Source organism: Leucoraja erinacea, chromosome 3, assembly GCF_028641065.1.
Source record: "Leucoraja erinacea ecotype New England chromosome 3, Leri_hhj_1, whole genome shotgun sequence".
Taxonomy (NCBI): domain Eukaryota; kingdom Metazoa; phylum Chordata; class Chondrichthyes; order Rajiformes; family Rajidae; genus Leucoraja; species Leucoraja erinaceus.
The window spans coordinates 74,447,622-74,467,635 of record NC_073379.1 but is presented as its reverse complement, the minus strand read 5'-3'; the positions used below and the strand labels follow the sequence as shown (position 1 = coordinate 74,467,635).

The window sequence follows — 20,014 nt, the reverse complement described above, 5'->3', positions numbered from 1 at the left end:
TGTTCCCGATGTTCGGGAAGTCCAGAACAAGGGGTCACAGTTTAAGGATAAGGGGGAAGTCTTTTAAGACCGAGATGAGAATATTTTTTTTTCACACAGAGAGTGGTGAGTCTGTGGAATTCTCTGCCACGGAAAGTAGTTGAGTCCAGTTCATTGGCTATATTTAAGAGGGAGTTAGATGTGGCCCTTGTGACTAAAGGGATCAGGGGGTATGGAGAGAAGGCAGGTACGGGATACCGAGTTGGATGATCAGCCATGATCATATTAAATGGCAGTGCAGGCTTGAAGGGCCGAATGGCCTACTCCTGCACCTATTTTCTATGTTTCTATATGCAAATAAAACCTTCAATCATTGCTCCATCATTCCAGGGTTGAAGGTTGATATGACCTTAAGCTTCTCCATCCCATTGTATTACAATACTTTTGAAGTGAAGGATATCTATAAATACACTGAAAACACGTGCACTTCCACAATAAACATGCAGCAAAACTAAAGCAGCACTTAAGCTGCGGCTATTTTGCATTGCATTTTATATCAGGGATCTACATCAAGCCAAATTATAAACCTAAAGTGATTAAAATTCATACCCTTCTGGTTTGTTAACTAAGTTTGAATGTATGGATCATTTGAGTTTGGAAACATATACCTCTTTTGAAAAGGTGCCACTCGTTTTTACAAAGACTTTCTATCCTGACGGTTTCTGTGATATCTTATGTTAGATATCTTCTTTGCATCATCCTCAATGTTGTAAAGTAGTAAATTATATTTTTGAAGAATGCATTTTGCACAATGGGCTGGAAATCTCCCTCAGGTTAAATTGCATTTAATATTTGTAATTTGTCACAAGAACCAAAATAATTATCCTTTTTATTTCCAAATATTTAATTAGTCAGATTTCTTCCAGGACTACTATTATGTTTACTGTCATTATAACCTCTACATATGTCACACTTCCCTCAGGTGACAGGTGATATCATAGTTGTTGTCAACATCATGATAAATGAGGATCTGTGTGAAAAAGTACACACATTTACTATTTGTCATGATCCTTGCTTACTGTCATCCATGAGGCTGATAGACTGAATTAGGAGCACAAGCAGTAGAATGAATAAACTTTTCTGAAGCAAGTCAAATCTACTGTCATATGCACAAGTGTGGTGAGGTCCAGGTGCAATGAAAATCTCAAACATATAGACTCGGACAACACACAGGAATATAAATTATATATAAATTACACATACATTCTACAAGATAGTGAAAAGAAAATGACTGTGCAAAAATACTGAAATATTAACTCTAGCTTGGGATGGAGGTGTTTGCAAACATACTTGTTTAAATAAATTGTATTGCTGTAATTATTACCTGCTTTTCCAAATGCCCAGATCTTATGATCTTTATCCTGAGATGCATCTCTTTGCTCACAGGTGAATGTCACTTTTCATTGGTGACTATAAAGCCTATTTGGCTATCTGAGATGTTCTCATCTTCATGATGTGATTCTGAAGCAAATTTCCTCATGGACCAGAATTGCTGCTCTGTAGAGGCCAGGGTACAAACTATGAAACTGGGAACTGATACTGTGTCTTGTTCCCAAGGCGTTACATTAGTGACCTGGCATTGTACTGATTCAAGCAGTGAGATATTTAAACACCCACAGCATCACCATCTGACACTCGTGTTGAATGGCTCTAGAGTAATTTTCAAACATTTGTAGTCATTATGAGCAGAGACAGCTACTTGTAACAAATAAATTAGATTGGAAATGTTACATTTCCTTAACTCTAAATTAATTTTCCTAACTCAATTAAATTGCAGCAAATAAGAAATTTGGTGATTTCCTGATATCGTTTACCATCATACTTAGTGTATAACGTGCTCCATTTCCATTAAAACTCTGGATTTATTTGATGTTATCAGTAATGATGTGGTCACTCACTAGCAGGCTAACTCAGATGTGCCTGATCCAATCTAATTGTTTCCTGGCGCTGATTCAAAGTGAATCTGCGGTCATTTTCAGCTGAACAATCGAAAGTATAATCTACTTTCAGTTTTGGATGGCAATAAAGGGCAAACGGCACACATGGAGCAAAATGTCTTAGCAAAAGCCAACAAACAAGGATCTGGCAGGTCTCAAGGAACTGTTATAGGGAGAGCTGGGCAGGCTGGGGCTTTATACTTTGGAGTATAGAAGCCTTCTACAAACTTCAACAAGGCCACTGACTAGCCCTGGGCTGCAAGCAGTGTCTTCAAGTCAGCAAGGAAAGCTGAAGAACAAAAAGGGCAATGTTTGGCCAACTGGGAGGCCAGTTTCTCCCTCCAGCAGGACAAGGATAGTTCTGATGATGGGAGTGGTTTGGTGGTTGGAAGATGAGTGGGGAAATGAAGATAATTGATGTGTTGATACCAAAAGGGCGGCTTCCATCAGATTTAAGGACAGCCATTAATATTTTAAACAATAAGAACTGCTGGTTTATGATTTACAAACAGTGCTGAGGCAGGACTTTAATTTTTAATGAATCTTGAGCCATTTGACAATTAATCATTCTCCAAAGGCTCAAGGCTACTGTACAGTATGGGTTATTGCTGCATTTACATAGATATTCAATAGAATGAAAGAGGGTGATGTTTTGTCAGCTTAGTGTCTATCAACAAAACCAATTTTAAGTTTCTTGAAATAGTGTCATAAAGTGATACAGGTCTTTCCACCCAACTCACCCTTGCGGACCAAAATGGCCGTTTGGCCCTTTGGGACAATGTGATGTTCCAAGATAGATAGATATGCCATTTATTGTCACTATACATGTACAGTGAAACTGAAAGCTGCTCGTACTCAGTGCATACATACAATTTAGCACAAAAAACAAGAAACAGAAAAAACAAAAAACAGAAGGGAGATGGGGGGGGGAATAGGTGCACAAATTCTGCGGCGCTACATACATATATACATATATACAGATGGAAGTCCGTGTTGGGCGGTGTAGTCAGTGCATGTGTGAATTTGAATTTATAGTAGATATAATTCTTGGAAAGCAACTATTCCTGAGTCTGTTTGTCCTGGATTTGATGCACCTATAGCGCCTTCCAGAGGGCAGCAGGTCGAACAGTCCAAACGCAGGATGGGAGCTGTCTTGGATTATCTTCTTTGCCCTGCTAAGGCAGCGGGAGGTGTAGATGTCCATCAGGGAGGGGAGAGGGCAGCCAATGATCCTCTGCGCTGTCCTGGTTACCCTCTGAAGCCTCTCCCTGTCTGCCATGGTGCAGCTGCCATACCATGCTGTAATGCAGTATGTCAGCAGGCTCTCGATGGACGAGCGGTAGAAGGTCAGCAGCAGGTTAGAGTCCAGGTTGTGCTTATAGGGAGAGCTGGGCATGTCTCATGCTAGCATGTCTCATGCTAGCCCCATTTGTCTGTGTTAGCCCCATCTCACCTTAAGCCTTTTCTACCCATGCATCTGTCCAAATGTGTTTTAAATTTTGTTATTTTGTTATTATACCTCCCTCAACCACTTCCTCTGGCAGTGTGTTCCATATACATACCACCCACTGTGTGAAAAGGTTGTCTTTCTGCTTATGATTAAATCTTTTCCCTCTCATCTTAAATCTATACGCTCTTATTTGATTCTCCAAGCCTGGAAACAAGACTCTGTGCTTCACCCTTTCTACGTCCTTCCTGATTTTATATACCTCTATTAGATCACTCTTCACTTTCCCATGCTCTAAGGAACACAGTCCCCCAACCTGCCCAGCCCCTTCCTACTTAGTTCCTTGAGTCCTGGCAACATCTTCATAAATCTTTTCTGTACTCTTAGCAGTTTAATGTCATTATTGCTTTTGCAGGGTGACAAAACTGAACACATTACTCCAAGTGTGTCCTCACCAACATATTGAACATGATGTGCTAATGCCCTGACTGATGAAGGCCAGCATGCCAAAAGCATTCTTCACCACCCTGACTACTTGTTACATGCAACTACGTACTTGTATTTCTAGATGCTTTGATTGTACAACGCTCCCCAGGACCCGACTGTTCATTGGGAAAGTCCTATCCTGTTTTGCCTTCACAAAATGCAACACCTGGTATTTATCTTCACCAACACGAGGCCCAGTGCTGTACTGTGTTCAGTAAGGTTCTCTATACATTGCTTAACATCCAACTTCTTATTTTTCTCTTGGATCCATCCACTGCCAAACTAATTCAAACCTATCCAACTAGCACTAACAAATCTCCCTATCAGGATATTAGTTGCCCCTTTAATTCAGGTGCAACCTATCCCTCTTGTACAGGTCACCTTTGCCCCAGAAGAGATTCTAACAATCCAAGAATGAATCCCTACCCCCAGCACCAACTCCTCAACCACACATTCATCTGCCATATCCTTCTATCTCTGCCCTCACCGGCATGTGGCACTGGGAATGATCCAGAGACCACTCCCCTTGACGTCTTGCTATTTATTATATTCTCTTTTCTAATTCTCAATATTCATTCACTCCACGGGACCTCCTCCCTGTTTCTACCTTGTTGTTGGTACCAATATACACAATGACACGTAGCTGCTCACCCTCCATCTTCAGAATTTGTGTAACTGCTGAGAGACATCCTAGATGTCCCAGTGACAGAGCCACCCCGGAGGCAACACATCATCGTGACTATGGAATCTCCAGTCACCAATGTCCCCTAACTATTACATTTCTTATCATCACTACTCTGTCTGATTCCTTCTTCCTGCTGTGCTTCAGAGGCCTTCATCGTGCCATAGACCAGGCTGCTGCTGCTGCTGCTCTCTGAAAGGTCATCCACTCACCCCCCACCAAAACAATATCCAAAGTGGGTGGTATGCCTATTCTTGAGGGAAATGGCTGTAGGGGGGAACCCAGTCAGCCTTCGGTCAACTCAAAACATCACCCAATCCTTCTCTCCAGAGATGCTGCCTGTTCCGCTGAGTTACTCCAGCATTTTGTGTCTACCTTCTCCTTTACCTCTCCTGGTTGACACCCCGTTACTCGCAACCTGTACCGTAGGTGTGAGCATCACACTAAAAATCCCTATCTCGATAAAAACGATGATCGTGAGTGTATCCAGCTCCATGTCACGCTCAGCCAGGAGCTGCAGCTGGGCACACTTTCTACAGGTGTAGTCACCAGGGACACTGGATGTTTACCTGTCCCCCACATCCTGCAGGCGGAGCATACCGCTGCCCTAACTGCCATCCCAACCATACTAAGTCTGAAGAGTATGAAGTTAAAACACTTTGCCTTTTCTTACCTGTACCTCTACTCAACTCCGCACCACAGCTTTACCGTTTATTAATCAAACTCTGCACACTTTTACAATGGCCACTCCAAAACAGCCACTCTGCAAAAGCTTGGCAACATTTTATTTTGAAACTAACAACCCGAATGACTACTTTTAAAATCTCCACATTCTTCTCAGCTCTGCAATCTCTTGGGAAACTTATGTCTTTACGTTAAAATGTTTAATTTATATTATAATTTCTGTTTATCTGGCATAAAATAAAATTGAATAAGTTGCATAATATTTGAATGATCAACAGTTAAATAGAGAGCTTCTGAAGATCCGCGTGGTGATTGTGATGTGTGATTAATCTCTGTTGCTGTTGAATATGAATGCGTGCTAACTTCATGCTGCCTGTTAATGATATAGATCTCTTCATGCAGCCTGTATACCTGTGCTGCTCATTGGTTCTCTGCATCAGCAGGAGGCCAGTGTCATTAGCAACTTGCATGATTAGAGCTACATTAAGTTCCCTGAACCTCATAATAGAGATGCATTAAGCCCAAGGCAGGTGCTGCAAGATCTTCTCGATCTAAATCTGTACAACTGGGAAGGTTTAGTTTAGATACAGCATGGAATAAGCCCTTCATTAGATAGGCCCTTCAGCTCGCTGATTCCACACCAACCATTGATCACCCATTCACATTAGTTTTATGTTATACCACTTTCACATCCACACCCTACACACCAGAGACAATTCATGCGGCCAATTAATCTACAATCCCGCATATCTTTGGCATGTGGGAGGAAACCGGAGCACTTGGAGAAAACTCAAATGGTCACAGGGAGAACGTGCAAACTCCACACAGACAGCACCCAAGGTCGGGATCAAATCTGAGGCAGTAGCAATACCAGCTGTGCCATGGTGCTGCCCAGCGGGTGGAATGGAGGTACAATGTTCTGCAACTTCCCTTAGAGGTCTCCAGATATGCAAGGCAACAGGAACAGATTGCTCCAGAGGGAAATGTCAGCAGTGGAGGCCCATGGACCAAAATGTAATTGCTGAACTAAAATTCATAACTCTACTGCACCTTCACTTAATTAGTGCTGTTGCAAGCCTCAGACACATCTCTCAGCTTGCACAAATTGTGTGCCATTCCACCATTCAGCCACATTACCCAGTGAAATGTACTGACACTTAATTAGTATGGGGGTCAGAGGTTATGGGGAGAAGGCAGGAGAATGGGATTAGGTGGAAGAGATAAATCAGCCATGATTGAATGGCGGAGCAGACTTGATGGGCCGAATGGCCTAATTCTGCTCCAATCACTTTTGACCTTATGAACTTATGACACACTTACCACTCTTGCAGAAGAACATGGTGCACAACTGCCTTTAGGATGAACTAACTGAAGAGGTGTGTTTGCATATCCACACAGGGAAGATGAAGGGCCATGTTCCATATTTCCCTTATCCCTAATCTTCCTGATTTACAAGCTGCAAATGGAATAAGCATGCACCTCTTCATATCCGGTGCCTAGTACAAATAACCATTCACCACTCAATTCCTTTGTAACGCCAGCACAATCCCACCTTTTACCTTTTTAATTTCAGATACTAAAGGGTGGTAACCTGTCAGGTAGGGGTGTAAGAGAATAAAGATGAACGGACACCATCAGCACATTTCATGCCCCTTGCCATCAGCTCAGTCATTAGCACTGCAGGTAATTTAAGACTGGCATAAGAACAAGATCTATATGCAGCAAACTCAGGGCAAAAGTGATTTTCAGCCATAGAAGGAGGAAACACCAGGGCAGGTGCCAGCCAATTCTACACCAAATAACCGATAAGAAATGAATGGGTCAGATGATTGAAAAAAGATTCATGGTCTACGTTCAAAATTGTTCATACCCTGCTTGCTATGCTCGACTGGAAACCATGACATTTAGTGTCAGAGATACAAGGAAGAATTTATTACAAAGATGGCAAGGTATTTTTCGTAAAGCTTGGTGCCCAGACTACCTTGTACAGAACTAAATGTAGCAGTTAAAGGCTGCTGTCTCAACTTCTAAAGCAGCAGCAGCCATCTAACATTAGAGTGCTGCAGTGAAAGCTCACTCTGTGGCTCCGATTTTCAAAGGGCTACTGAGATGGTGAGTCAATAGCCCAATGGCTGTCCAGCCTCAGGATGACAATATCCACTTTCCCACCATTGCTGTTGTGACAATGTCCTTCCCATTATTGCCCAACCAGCCTGTCCAGCTGCAGACTGAAGCCACGACTATTGCCCAAAGTTCCTTGATGTTATTGACCATCTGGAGCCTCCACTACTAAAAATCAGCAGCTCTCTTAACAGCCAGGACAGGGTTGGCTAGTACCGGTTTGGTGCAATGTAAGGAAAAAAAAGCCGCATGGAAAACAGGCATTATTAATTACAATGTTCAATTTTTTGCTTCAGAGCAAGATTTAATTTCCTTCACTGGCAGAAGCTGTTGGGATAAATATTCGCTGACCGCTGAAATATAAGCCGAGAAATATTTTCCACCTATATTTAATTTTTTAGATAACATATAAAGGGGCAAATTGTTGGGAACATATACTTACATTCTGCTACAGGTTTCTGGTTGCTCAAGAATGATATTATGTAATCGCACATCAAAGGGATGTCCTTGCATTCACTTAACTGCAATCTACTGACAACACATTCCTGTGGGCAGTTGAACATTGCTCTTGTTGCCATAGAGATTTTTCGTGTGTTTTGAACCAATAATGAGATTCTTTTGGGAAGGTTCGTGGCATCACTATAAACTCTTTGTTTGAGTTCATTGGCAATGCTGTGGTGTTGTTTCTAAATTTCACCATTGATTTAATTAAATGCTCTAAATCCATTACACTTCAAACACAGTGTATGAAAAATGAGAAACTAAATGAGAAACTCAGTCGAAATCCCAGTTCTAACTGCTAACTTATCAAATGGGGAAACAGACAAGATTTTCCTCCTCCCCCTTAAACACTGATGGAGTGGCACCAACCATGACTACATAAAGGGCAGCTGGCCAATAACTTTCAGATGACTATGGAAACAGTAATATGAGAAATATAAATGAGTGAAACGTGGAAAATTATAAAAGACAAATATCTACATTATGTATATACATTGCCGCTAATCCATAAAAACGATTGTTTATTTATTTATGACCACTTCTAAGCAAGGTGAATGATTGCTATCTCCAGATTTTGCATGTTCTGCTTCTAATAAAATGCTATTTTGAAACCATCTGCTCTTATTACAAGGGAGGATCAATATGTGTGCAGCAACGCTCTGATACTATTCCAAGCTTGTCATGACCATATCATGTTTGTTTCAGACCCAAAGCAATGCCAAATGTATTATTTAGTGTCAGTAGGAGAAATTTAAGAAAATCCATTAAAAAAAAAAAAATTTCACTTGTCCAACCAAAAGTCGTGAATTTGCAGCGATGTTGTTATGCTAAGTGGGAACTTCAATCCATTGCTCTGACCTAATATTGAAAGCTTCGCATTTCCAGCCACGAGTCAAACCTTACACAAGTTTTCAAAATACATTCCTATTTTGCAGAGCGATGGATGCCTGGAACGTGCTGTCACAATAGTGGTGGAGGCAGCTACGATAGTGGGATTTAAGAGGCTTTATCATAGGCATGTGGATATGTGAGGAAACGGAGGGATGAGAATCATGTGAGGGAAGAAGAAACTATTTAAACCTGGCATCATTTTCAGGGTGGACATTGTGGACTGAAGCAGCTATTCTTATGCTGTACTGTTCTATGTTAATAAAATAAATGACTTCACAGGATAATAACTTTGTAGAAATGGTATTACTCAAGGGGATCTGGTACAAAAGAGGAGTTGAGGTGGGCACAGACATGATCATATTGAATGGTAGGACAAGCGTGAGGTGGTGAATGACCTGTTCCTGCTCATATTTTTTGGGTATTTTTCTTAAAATGATGTACATCAAAATAGATTAAAAATGTTTTAACTAACTAAGGTCCAAATAACTATGGTTAACAATGTCCTGACATGGTATTGATATCAGTTATACTTCAAACCTGAGTGAGCAACTACCAATTCAAGCTTCTGTTTTCAATGCATTGAGTGATTGATTGAAGGATGCAGCATGGAAAAAGGCCATTTGGCCCATGCCAACCATTATCACTCATTCACGCTAGTTCTTTGTTAGCCAACTCTCATATCCACTCCCTGCTCACAAGGAATAATTTTCAGAGGCCAATTAACCTACAAACCCACACGTCTTTGGGATGTGGGAGGAAACTGGAGCATCTGCATCCGTGATCACAGGAAGAACATGCAAACTTCACATAGAGATCAAACTTGGGTCTCTGGCACTGAGGCAGTAGCTCTACCAGCCGTGCCGCATTGATTTCTGTTAATCATTCATTCATATTGACATTAAATTTCTCATTTTTCAGGTTGGTGGTCACACAATGCTCCCAATTCGTTGGATGCCTCCTGAAAGTATCATGTACAGGAGATTCACCACTGAGAGCGATGTCTGGAGTTTGGGTGTGGTGTTATGGGAGATCTTTACCTATGGAAAACAACCTTGGTATCAGCTGTCAAATAATGAGGTTTGTATAGATCTACAGTCACAAAACTTGTTGTTTAATACTACCTCCCAATGCAGCACAGCAGGTTCTAGGATAATGTTTCTGTTTACTCATATATCTCCTGAAACATAGTGGATTTCTTTCCATGTAATAATGAAAAATAATGGGTCAGCCAGTATCTTTATGTTTAGGATTATTATATTTGGACAGCCAGTATCTTGTGGTTTAGGTTTAAGTTTATTTTAGTGGGACAGCCAGTATCTTTTGATTTATGTTCATTTTTATTATAGTGGTACAGATATATATATATATTTATATATCTTTAGTGTATGATTAGGTTTATTATAGTGGGACAGCCATGATCTTTAGATTTATGCTTGGGTTTATTATAGTGGTCCCGCCAGTATCTTTAGGTTTATGTTTGAGTTTATTATAGCCAGTATCTTATGGATAGCAATGGGAACACTTCAAGAATTGTTATTTCTATATTTGAATCTACAGAAGCTTTGAGTGTAAGAGAACGGTGTAAATACGAGACATATTGTCAACATTGTAATCCAGAGAGGAAACGTGAGCAATGATTTGAGCAACTATATTATTTTGAATATGAACAACAGAAAAGGGAATATGTTTAGTGCCCACTGAAAGTTAAGATGCAAAATAAAGTGATAGCAGAAGCACAAGTATAAGGAACCTCAACAAAGAATCAAATGAGAAACTGATGGTTGGATTTATGGTCTTTCGAAAATTGCTGAGATAGTTAAGTGTCTTTGGCCTATGTTACATTTAATGTTACAGTTGATGTTTAGAAAAAATATGTTCTGCAATGTGGTTATGAACAGTTAAGGTAACAATTATCAGACAAGATTCATCTATATGAAGCTTGTTTGGAGAAGTAATTCATAAAAAAGCCAATTTAACATTTTGTATCTGAGTGGACTAAAGGAATTAGTACATTTTTGTTTAGATAAATCTAAGAACTGATTATATAAATGTCTATATAATCTTATTTATATTAATAGTTAACTAATGATATGATTTACTGTATGATTTATATGGATTTGTTTTTTTAAAGGGATGCTATGTAATGTAAATTAATATGTGTTGTTTTAAAACTATGCACACCATGTGGTATAACTGTTGAAAATTATCATACTCTGTTGTTAGTTGCCAACAACTCCGTTAGTAACCAACAACTCCATTGTTAGTTGATGTTTGCTACTTTCAATAAAGGATTTTCTGGTGGTAGCTCTATCCTTGTATTTACCTAGGTGACAAAAAACACAAGATCTCCTAAAGATAATACAACAGTAGCAAATTCAAAGCTGCTGCTCATCCTAATTTTCTCTGATGCTATCAACAGGTCATCGAATGTATCACACAAGGCCGTGTTCTGCAGCGCCCTCGGACCTGCTCGAAGGAGGTGTATGATCTGATGATTGGTTGCTGGCAACGTGAACCGCACATGAGGCTCAACATCAAGGACATTCACATTCTTCTCCAGACTTTGGCAAAGGCCTCTCCAGTATATCTGGATATCCTTGGTTAAGCCTCACTCTGACAATTGTAGGCGTGCTTGTGTGTGTGCGAGAATGTTGCTGCATTTTGAAGAAACACGCTCTGATCCCTGACAGTATTAATAGCAATGAGAAGAAGTTTTAAAGAGCAACATGTCAAAACTTCTCCCTTTGTAGTCAACCTATTGACTTTGAATTTTATCATATTTTCTCTCAAATTGATCTTGCTTTTTGCTCATTTGTAACTCTGCCTAGGTGCAGGCCTTAATCTAACTGATTATTCTGCTGAAGACAGTCAAAATTCCTCACTGCAATTAACAGTGACTCCTAATGATTTGCCTTTGATTTGGATGAAAAAAGGGACGAACAGATGACTGTGAATCATAAACTTTCAGCTGCAAAACAAAGAAAGGAAAAAAATGTTCATTCTACTACACCAATGCTGCAGTCCATGAATAAATATTATCCGAAATAGAGGAAGTATAAAGGGTTATGAAAAACTATTTTAATTCGGAGAAGGAAGGCATAATATCATGATGTACTGCATACCAGTAACATAATAGGCTTCAATTTTGCCAATGGACTTCTTAAACTTGTCCTTGAAATATGGCAACATCGGGCCACCCAATTATACAGAAACCTTTCCTAGCTTTTTGCATTTATTTTTATTTATTTGCATTGGGCAACATGTCTCACAAAGAAGCAAGTGCAAGACAATAGTTTGCTCTGAACTGGGCATCCAGAACAAAGTGTGACTATAATTACATGAACGTGGCCTCCAGATAGCTTTATGGGCTTTAGGCTGGAGATCACAGTAATATTAATTTCAGAGTCAAATACTGAAGGTGATTGACTTTAATAACACAGCACTTGTAGTTGTCTAGGCAAAACATCAGAAAATATACTTATCCTAAAACATTCTCCCCCTTTGGTAAGTGAGCGAAATATAATTGTGCATGAAGCTGATCTCATACTATATGTACAAATGATCGCTCATATCTTGTACACATATTAGATGTAGAATGTTATCCATAATGGTGTTACATATATTTAATTAGGAACCATGTTGAAAGTCATTAGCTTCAGGAAGTAGCCTTATGCTTTTGCAGTATAATGGGATATTAGAAATGCAGAGGAATTGAGAAATTTATAAAGATCACATAATCTGCAAGGAGACAGTGAAATTAAGACCTTAAGGTAGACAGAAGTGAAACTATAATTAACAAATAATAGCCATCACATTAAACCTAATACTGGATTCATTGTCTTGTTGCTATGGTATCTCCATTCTTAGCATTCTTTGGTTGCTTCATTTTTTTTTTGCTCTGACAATATTCTGACAGAAATGCACTGTAATCGTGTGTGCATTACAGTCAAGATGCTTGGTTGATGGCTCATGCCTCGCTTGTTGACATATTAATCTCAGTTATCAGATGATGTTGGGGAACCGTGGGGTAGATTTCATATCTGTTTGACAAGTTCATGCTAAAGTGAGCACCCAATGTTTCAAAATCTAACATTTTCTCCTTTTTAAAATATACTCCCTCTGTGAGGGATCACAGTTGTAATTTGTAACTGCATTTGGCAACAAAGCATGCATTGCTCTTAGGATTGATCTGTTCTCCCATTTCCTCAAAATAACTAGAGGAGATCAGTACAGAATACCCATTTGTTTTTCTTTTTAAAAATTATGCCAAATATTTAATAATTTAATACATTTTTGCTTTGTTTGTATATTTTATTTTTTTAAATTATTTATTGCAACTTGAAATCATTTAATTATTTGTTTCATTAAGTGTAATCACCAAAAGAATGTTGTATATTTTACTTTCTGCCCAACAATTCATCTGATATTTGACAAGTCCTTTAAATTGAATTCTTATCAACCAGACTTACAGTACTTCAGAGAGATATAACAATTATTTAAACGCTGCATGTGATTGGTAGCCTAATAGAAAATGTTGCAGATGTTATTGAGATGAGATCTGTGTATTTTCATTAGGAAAAGCATCAAGGGATATGGAACAAATTAGGGCAAATTGTATTGAGGTAGAGATAGGTCATTGGATGATGGAATAGGTTGAGGGATTAAATTGACTATTCTTGTTTGTATGTTCCAATATTCTTTTGTATCTATGATCTGGAGGATGTGCCTTTCATCTGCTTTTAGATTTACTGACAATTATGCTCTTTGTAATCTTAGTACTGATGTACTAAGACTCAGAACTCAGTGAGTTTTGTTGTAAATTGTTCAACTTATTCTATTATACATCAAAGAATTTGCGAAGGTCAAATCGTCAGGCCATTTGAGGTGTTGATGCCAATCAAGAATATATTAGCTGTTAAGCTGATAAAATCCCAGTAATTTTGGTATTCAATGTGAACAGCAACCACAAATGTAGAAAAGTCCTTAATACTAAATATTTACTGTTGAAATCGCAAAATACTTTGTGGGCATAAATTATGACGTTTGTTTTAAATGATTTAAATTAAATTAGTAAATGAGAAAATTCAATGAACATTTCTGTAAATTCCGTAGATATTGAAGTGAGACATCATGACGCAACACTGTTTTAGATTCATTACTGGCAGGTGCCATGCTTTACATTAAATGATTTTAACATTTTAGAAAGGTTTATATATTGGGAAACAGGAGTTGTACCGATGCAATGATAGAAGGTGCATTTCTTGGAATGATAGAGGGTACTTTTTCACTGTTACCACCAGACAGCATGAAAAAACATAAGCAATGATTACTTGATTAATAATCTTGTCCTGTGATTTTGCTCTTTGCTTTGCATTTTGCATTTGGAGTGGGGAGAGAAACCAAGAGACAGGCACATGAAAGAGCATGGTAAACAAATGAAGGAGAACTCATATACATTAAAATGACAATATAAGGCGTGACTTCCAGTCAGGACAAATACAGGCCCAATGTCAATCAGCCTTGTTTTTCTTAATCATGTTTCTCTACAGTTGAAGGTCGGTGGATATTGCAGCTTGATTTTGTGACTTAGAGGTGATGACCGATTCACCCTTCATTTGAAATCACTTGTTGCTTCAATAGCATTGAGAAGGAAGATATTTTTGTGCCCATTTAGTTTACAAAGACCCCATGTACCAATCTCCTGGAACTGAAACTGTGACCTGGTGGTTTTTTAAAAATTCAGCTTGATGTTTAATATATATATATTTTCTCCTTTGAGTTTTTGTTCCTGGTATATTTTTCAGTTTCTCCTAAAAAATAGAAAATCTCTGATGACATTCGTATAGTCTGTGTCTTTCCCAAAAACTGCACAGCTCTTAGGGTTCAGAAACTCTGGGGTAGGAATGAAAGGGTGGGAGTGGGGCATTTCCATGGTGTGGAAGTTGGGCAGTGCCAACCGATGGAGTAGCTTTGAGGTCTGACCAGTTCTTACACTCATCCTGATCTTCATTATTGTTGGAAAGGGCCAGAAATCCAATGAATTCAGCATAACGTCAGCAAGTGCATTATGTCAATGGGCAAGGATATTCCAATGGAATGCCGCTGCAACATGTGGAAGCCTGTGGAGCTGGGAAGATCACAAAATCCACCAAAATTTAACATGTCTGGTTTTAAACAGCCTATTACACAAATGGACCCATGGCATCTATTGCTGGAGCTTTTATCTTCTGTTGCAGCCTGTTGTACACTTTTCTTTCTTGAATGGTTTGTGAAGCACTTGGCTGATTTTTAGATGATGCCTAAGTACCTGTGTTATATATTTGTATGTTGAAATGTGAACCAGTTTCTCAAATTGAAATGGAAAGTTACTTGTGATACAACAAATTCAATGGAAAAATTCTGTCTTACAATAAAAATTGTCATCAGAAAAGTATTGTATTTGATGATCTGTTAATAATAAACTTAGACCACGTGTTAGTACTGGTTATGTAATTGACACCAACATTTGTTGGCTATATCCACGGCAATGAATTGATCAAACATCTTATATGTGGCACCAGATTTCAAGTTATTTTGTTTGAAGTTCTTTAGGATCACTTTGAAAACTGTCAATGCCCCCAAATGCATCTGTTGTAACACAGTTTTCTAAGTTGTTAACACTTGAAATAGGCCATTGAGATGTCACACTGACAAGATTCTCAGAGATTCTCCCAACTGTTGGAGTGGAAGGTCAGCAGAAACACCATTGACATTTTTAGCCGTCAATAGAGTGTGTGCTGAATGTGTGCTTAAGTACAAGGCTGATTTACACATTGGAAATTCTAGAAAATAATAATAACTTTGATGAATCAATTATCAGGTCATTACTGCAGGAAAGTGAACAAAAAAAATCACAAAAAAACACATAAAGAAACGCTATGCTCTGTGACACCATTGTTTTCTTTGTCTGAAGACCTGTCTGAAAAAGGGTCTTGACCCGAAATGTCACCCATTCCTTCTCTCCAGAGATGCTGCCTGTCCCGCTGAGTTACTCCAGCATTTTTGGAATCTCACTGTTTTCTTTGAGTTGGATCTCCTCCAGGATTTGAGACCATAGTTTACGCTGACACTGATGTCCATCAAGCTGTATCATCAAAGATCCTCTTCTATGGTATTAAACTGAGAAATGTTTGCCCAGTTTTCAATTCATTTGAGGAATGTGAGCACTAAGGTGTCATTGAACTGAGGAAGCAGTCACAAGTCATCCAAATAGGGGGAAATAACAGATGTATTATTTCTTGATATTCAAAAGGCATTTGATAAGTTTTCCAAAAAAATGTTCACATAAAATAAAAATTAATTGGACTGAGGGTATAGGTAAATCATTAGTTAATGGGGAAAATACGGACTGGCAGGCTATTACTAGCAGTTCATTGCCTTGTTCTCCTAAGGTAAGTTAAGTGAAAGATAACTGGCCATTAAGATGTTCCTTTCCCTTTCATTTTGTAAGTAAAAATAAAAACAGACAGAAAAAGCGAGAAGGAGAAGCATTTACACTTATTCCAACAAGAGACAAGAGACCATGGGATTTTTATGTAACACACAAAGATGAAAGTGCAACTAAACTTCATCCCGGCAGTTGGCATCCTGCTGTGGATCAACATTAAATCCCCAGAAAGAGGAGGATAGTCTGGCTCGGCCATCAAGACAAGCGGAAACATCTGCAGCTAAAACAGCGTCCAAACTGCAGGTCTTTATATACCTAAATAATTGGACTTGATAAACATAAGCCAGCTGCTGCAAGTAGCAGCTCTGCAAACAATGTCTATGTAAATAATTTTGAGGTAATGCTCATTCAATGTGGACTTCATTGAATCCTGATTAATTTCACCTGGAGCTTTTATTCATAAGTAATGGTAATGATTCGACCGGCTCCCATCAAAGTGGCCATTGACTACTAGGTCTTTGAGTGGTTTGTTCAGCCATATTATTTGTCTCATTTGTTGCGAAGTTCTGTCCCCAGAAATGGAATATGTGGTGGCTGCCAGTATGCCCGGGGTCTTCCCCTACTTGTGGCTCCCTGAGTACCTGGGAAATATCACCAACACACGGAATAACATCTTGGTTTCACTTGTTTCATTCTTGAATAAAATTTCTTGTAACAATTTCATGTTTTATGGCCCTTAAACATCTTTAAAAGAAAGAAAGAGAATTATGTGGTGTTGTGGTATGTTACTGGATGAAGAGAGGTGTTGTTCTTGGTTCTTGGTTTCTTGGTCTTCTAAAATATTCCAAATGGAATTTAAACTGGAGGTGGTGAAGGGAGGGCTTAAGCCAGAAAGGGTTATTGGGAAGAAAGAGCTACTCTAAATTTAGTTGCATCTGGTTGGGTAACTATAGTTGGGTGGAGATTATTTCATGCTTTAATTGTGCGGGGCAAGAACAAATTGCTGTATACATCTGTCTTTGTAGCTGGGATCACAAATTGGATAGAATGCCCTCGTCTGCTCCTAATTGGTTTGGGTTTGGTGTAGGTCTTGTAATCTATGTCGAGCTGACCATTTAACATTTTGTAAACAAACGCCAGCTTCACGTCTGTCTTGGAGAGGGTTCCACCCCAGAGAATTCAGAAGTTTGGTGACACTCGCTTCTCTCTCATAGGTGTTAGTAACAAATCGAGCTGCCTGTCTTTGGACACATTCAATGGAAGAAATGTTTTTATTTGTGTATGGGTCCCATGCTGCAACTGCGTAGTCCAAATGAGGTCTAACGAGGGTGAATTATAGCTTCTCCTTGACAGAAGTTGAACAATGATGAAAGTTGCGCCTCAGAAAGTTTAGGACACCTGTTGCTTTCACCGTTGTATGATGAGTCTGACCATTCCAACACAGATAATTCTGCAATTTGATGCCAAGATGCTTAGTTTGTTTGGATTCTTCAAGGGTGGCTCAAAGTATATTGTAAGATGTTTCACCTGGATTCCTCTTTCTGGTGACCCTGGTGACTACTGTTAAAAAATGGGAAATACTCAAATGTTGGGAATACCAGGTAGACCAGGCAGCATCTGTGGAGGGAGAAACAATTAACAACTGAGGCTGATAATTTTGACCAAAATAATTCACCTTGCTGCCTGTATTTCATTTTAAGCAACAACGGTATTTTCCTTTAGCATTATCAGAAATACTAGATACATTTGGTAAAAATATCTGTCATCCATCAGTACTACACTGTGAGATTTCTTTGAATCCATATGGTTCAATCTTTGCTGCAAACCATGCCACCGGGCGATGAGGGAGGTACAAGGGATCACTTCAACTTGATGCCGCGAATAACCTCCATGAGCACATTCGACAAATATAGAACCACATGATCCTTATGCTCGGCCAACTGCAATGAGTTCTTTCCATCAATAGGACAAAGGAAATATTACAAAAAACCCCATAGACGGGTGCTTCTGTACTTAATGCCAGTTAATGCCATAGCAGAATGCATATTGCCAGAGGCAAAGTGGGTGACTTCTCAATCAGCACTGAGTCAAGAAACAAGGATCTATAATTATACATGGAGCCCAAATGGGAAGGCCTCAATTAAGCAAACAGTCCTATCTACAGCGGTTAGTTAATGTGGGGTTTTTTTTCCCCCCTAATTTGCAAGGTTTTTGATTGGAATCCAAAATAGCTGAGAAGCTTTCAGAACATATATTTATTACTTGATCAGCCATCTGTAATTGTTACCAAGTAGAAGCAGGAGTAAGCCATTCAGTCCCTTAATTATATCATGGCTGATGTTTTACCTCTATACCACTTTCCAGTATTGACCTCTTGATTCTTTTAAAATCTAAAATCTTATCAGTCTCATTTTTCACAGGCGGTCCACATCTCCGATGATGACAGGATTTAGTGTATATCATTAATTACCATGACCTGGTCTTAAGTGTCAACCACACTGGGTAAAGTGGATATGGACAGAAAAAGTTCTTCCTCAAAGGACATTGGGGAACCTGATCAGCTTTAATGATGATTTAATGACAACTTTCATGATTTCCGCTTTTGATGTTAGCTATTTACTCCAGTTGTACTTAATTAGTTGTTTTAAATTCCTCAGCTGCAATTGTGGGAAATGAACTCAAGCCTTCAAAGTGAGCTGCTGGACCAGTAACTCAACCACAATGCCACAATATCCTGGAGATACTGCCTGGTACTCATATGGAAGAAAAAAAACTGCATAAAACGTTACACACAATGTTCTCCATGAATATTGATTTTGTTATTTACTAAGATCATGGAATAATAGAATGACAGACTATGGAGGAAGTTATCACACTAACATCAGTTATTTCCTGGAACTCTGCCACTAATCCCACTCCCTTGTTTTCCCCATAAAGCTGACAATATTTTTCTTTTTAACTACTCACTCTCTCGTTTACTATTGAATCTCTTCAGGCAATGACTTCTAGAAAATCTTTCTGCGATCGATGAATTCCCTCATTGCCTAAAATTTCATCCCCAGATGATAGTGACACATACTATTACCATCAATGTGTTGTTCTCTCCTCCCTAAATTCTGTCCATTCACCCAGGATGAATTAGAGCCAAATGCTCTTTATTTCATCAAAGCCCTTCACAAGCTTCAACTTTTCCATTTAATCGCCTCCTAGCCTTCCACCTGTTTTTTCCTGGCTAGGATGTCCCATTTTCAGAATAGAGGGGAAACGATTTAAGGCTTAAATAAGCAAGAAGGCTTCACTTAAAGGGCCGTGCACCAATAGATGTTACTATAGAGGGCAGAAGAAAATGGATACATTTCTAGACACAAAAGGCATCAACGTCTGCATGGTCAGAATGTGAATATGACATTGAGGTAAGTGATCAGACATAAAGTCGTGGAGATATGATAGAGAGACAGCAAGAAAATGGGCCCTTTGGCCCGCCGTGTCTGCACTGACCCATTTACACTGATTCAGTTTAATCACATCATTTTATCTTCTCACATTTTCAACACCCTCCAGATTCTGTCAGTCACAATTTACGAAGGGCAATTAACCTACCAACCTGTACCTCTTTGGAATGTGGGGTGGTGGTGGTGGCACCCTTAGGAAAACCATGCAATCACAGGGAGAATGTGCAAATTCTGAACAGACAGCATTTGAGGTCAGGATTGAACCTGAAGCAGTGAGGCAGTAACTTTATCCAATTTTGCCACCGTGCACCATAAACCTGATAAACCTGACAGACACTCACAAACACA

At 39.1% G+C, this 20,014-nt stretch overlaps 1 protein-coding gene across 1 annotated transcript in view; it reads left to right on the top strand.

Annotated features, from left to right (window-relative positions):
• Positions 1 to 15,235, top strand: part of ntrk2a (neurotrophic tyrosine kinase, receptor, type 2a) — a 223,625-nt gene extending 208,390 nt beyond the window's left edge. The window contains exons 16-17 of the mRNA XM_055632947.1: positions 9,707 to 9,865; positions 11,208 to 15,235. Of these exons, the coding sequence (XP_055488922.1) occupies positions 9,707 to 9,865; positions 11,208 to 11,393 (345 nt within the window). The 3' untranslated portion in view covers positions 11,394 to 15,235. The remainder of the gene's footprint in view (positions 1 to 9,706; positions 9,866 to 11,207) is intronic.
• Positions 15,236 to 20,014: the final 4,779 nt, after the last annotated feature.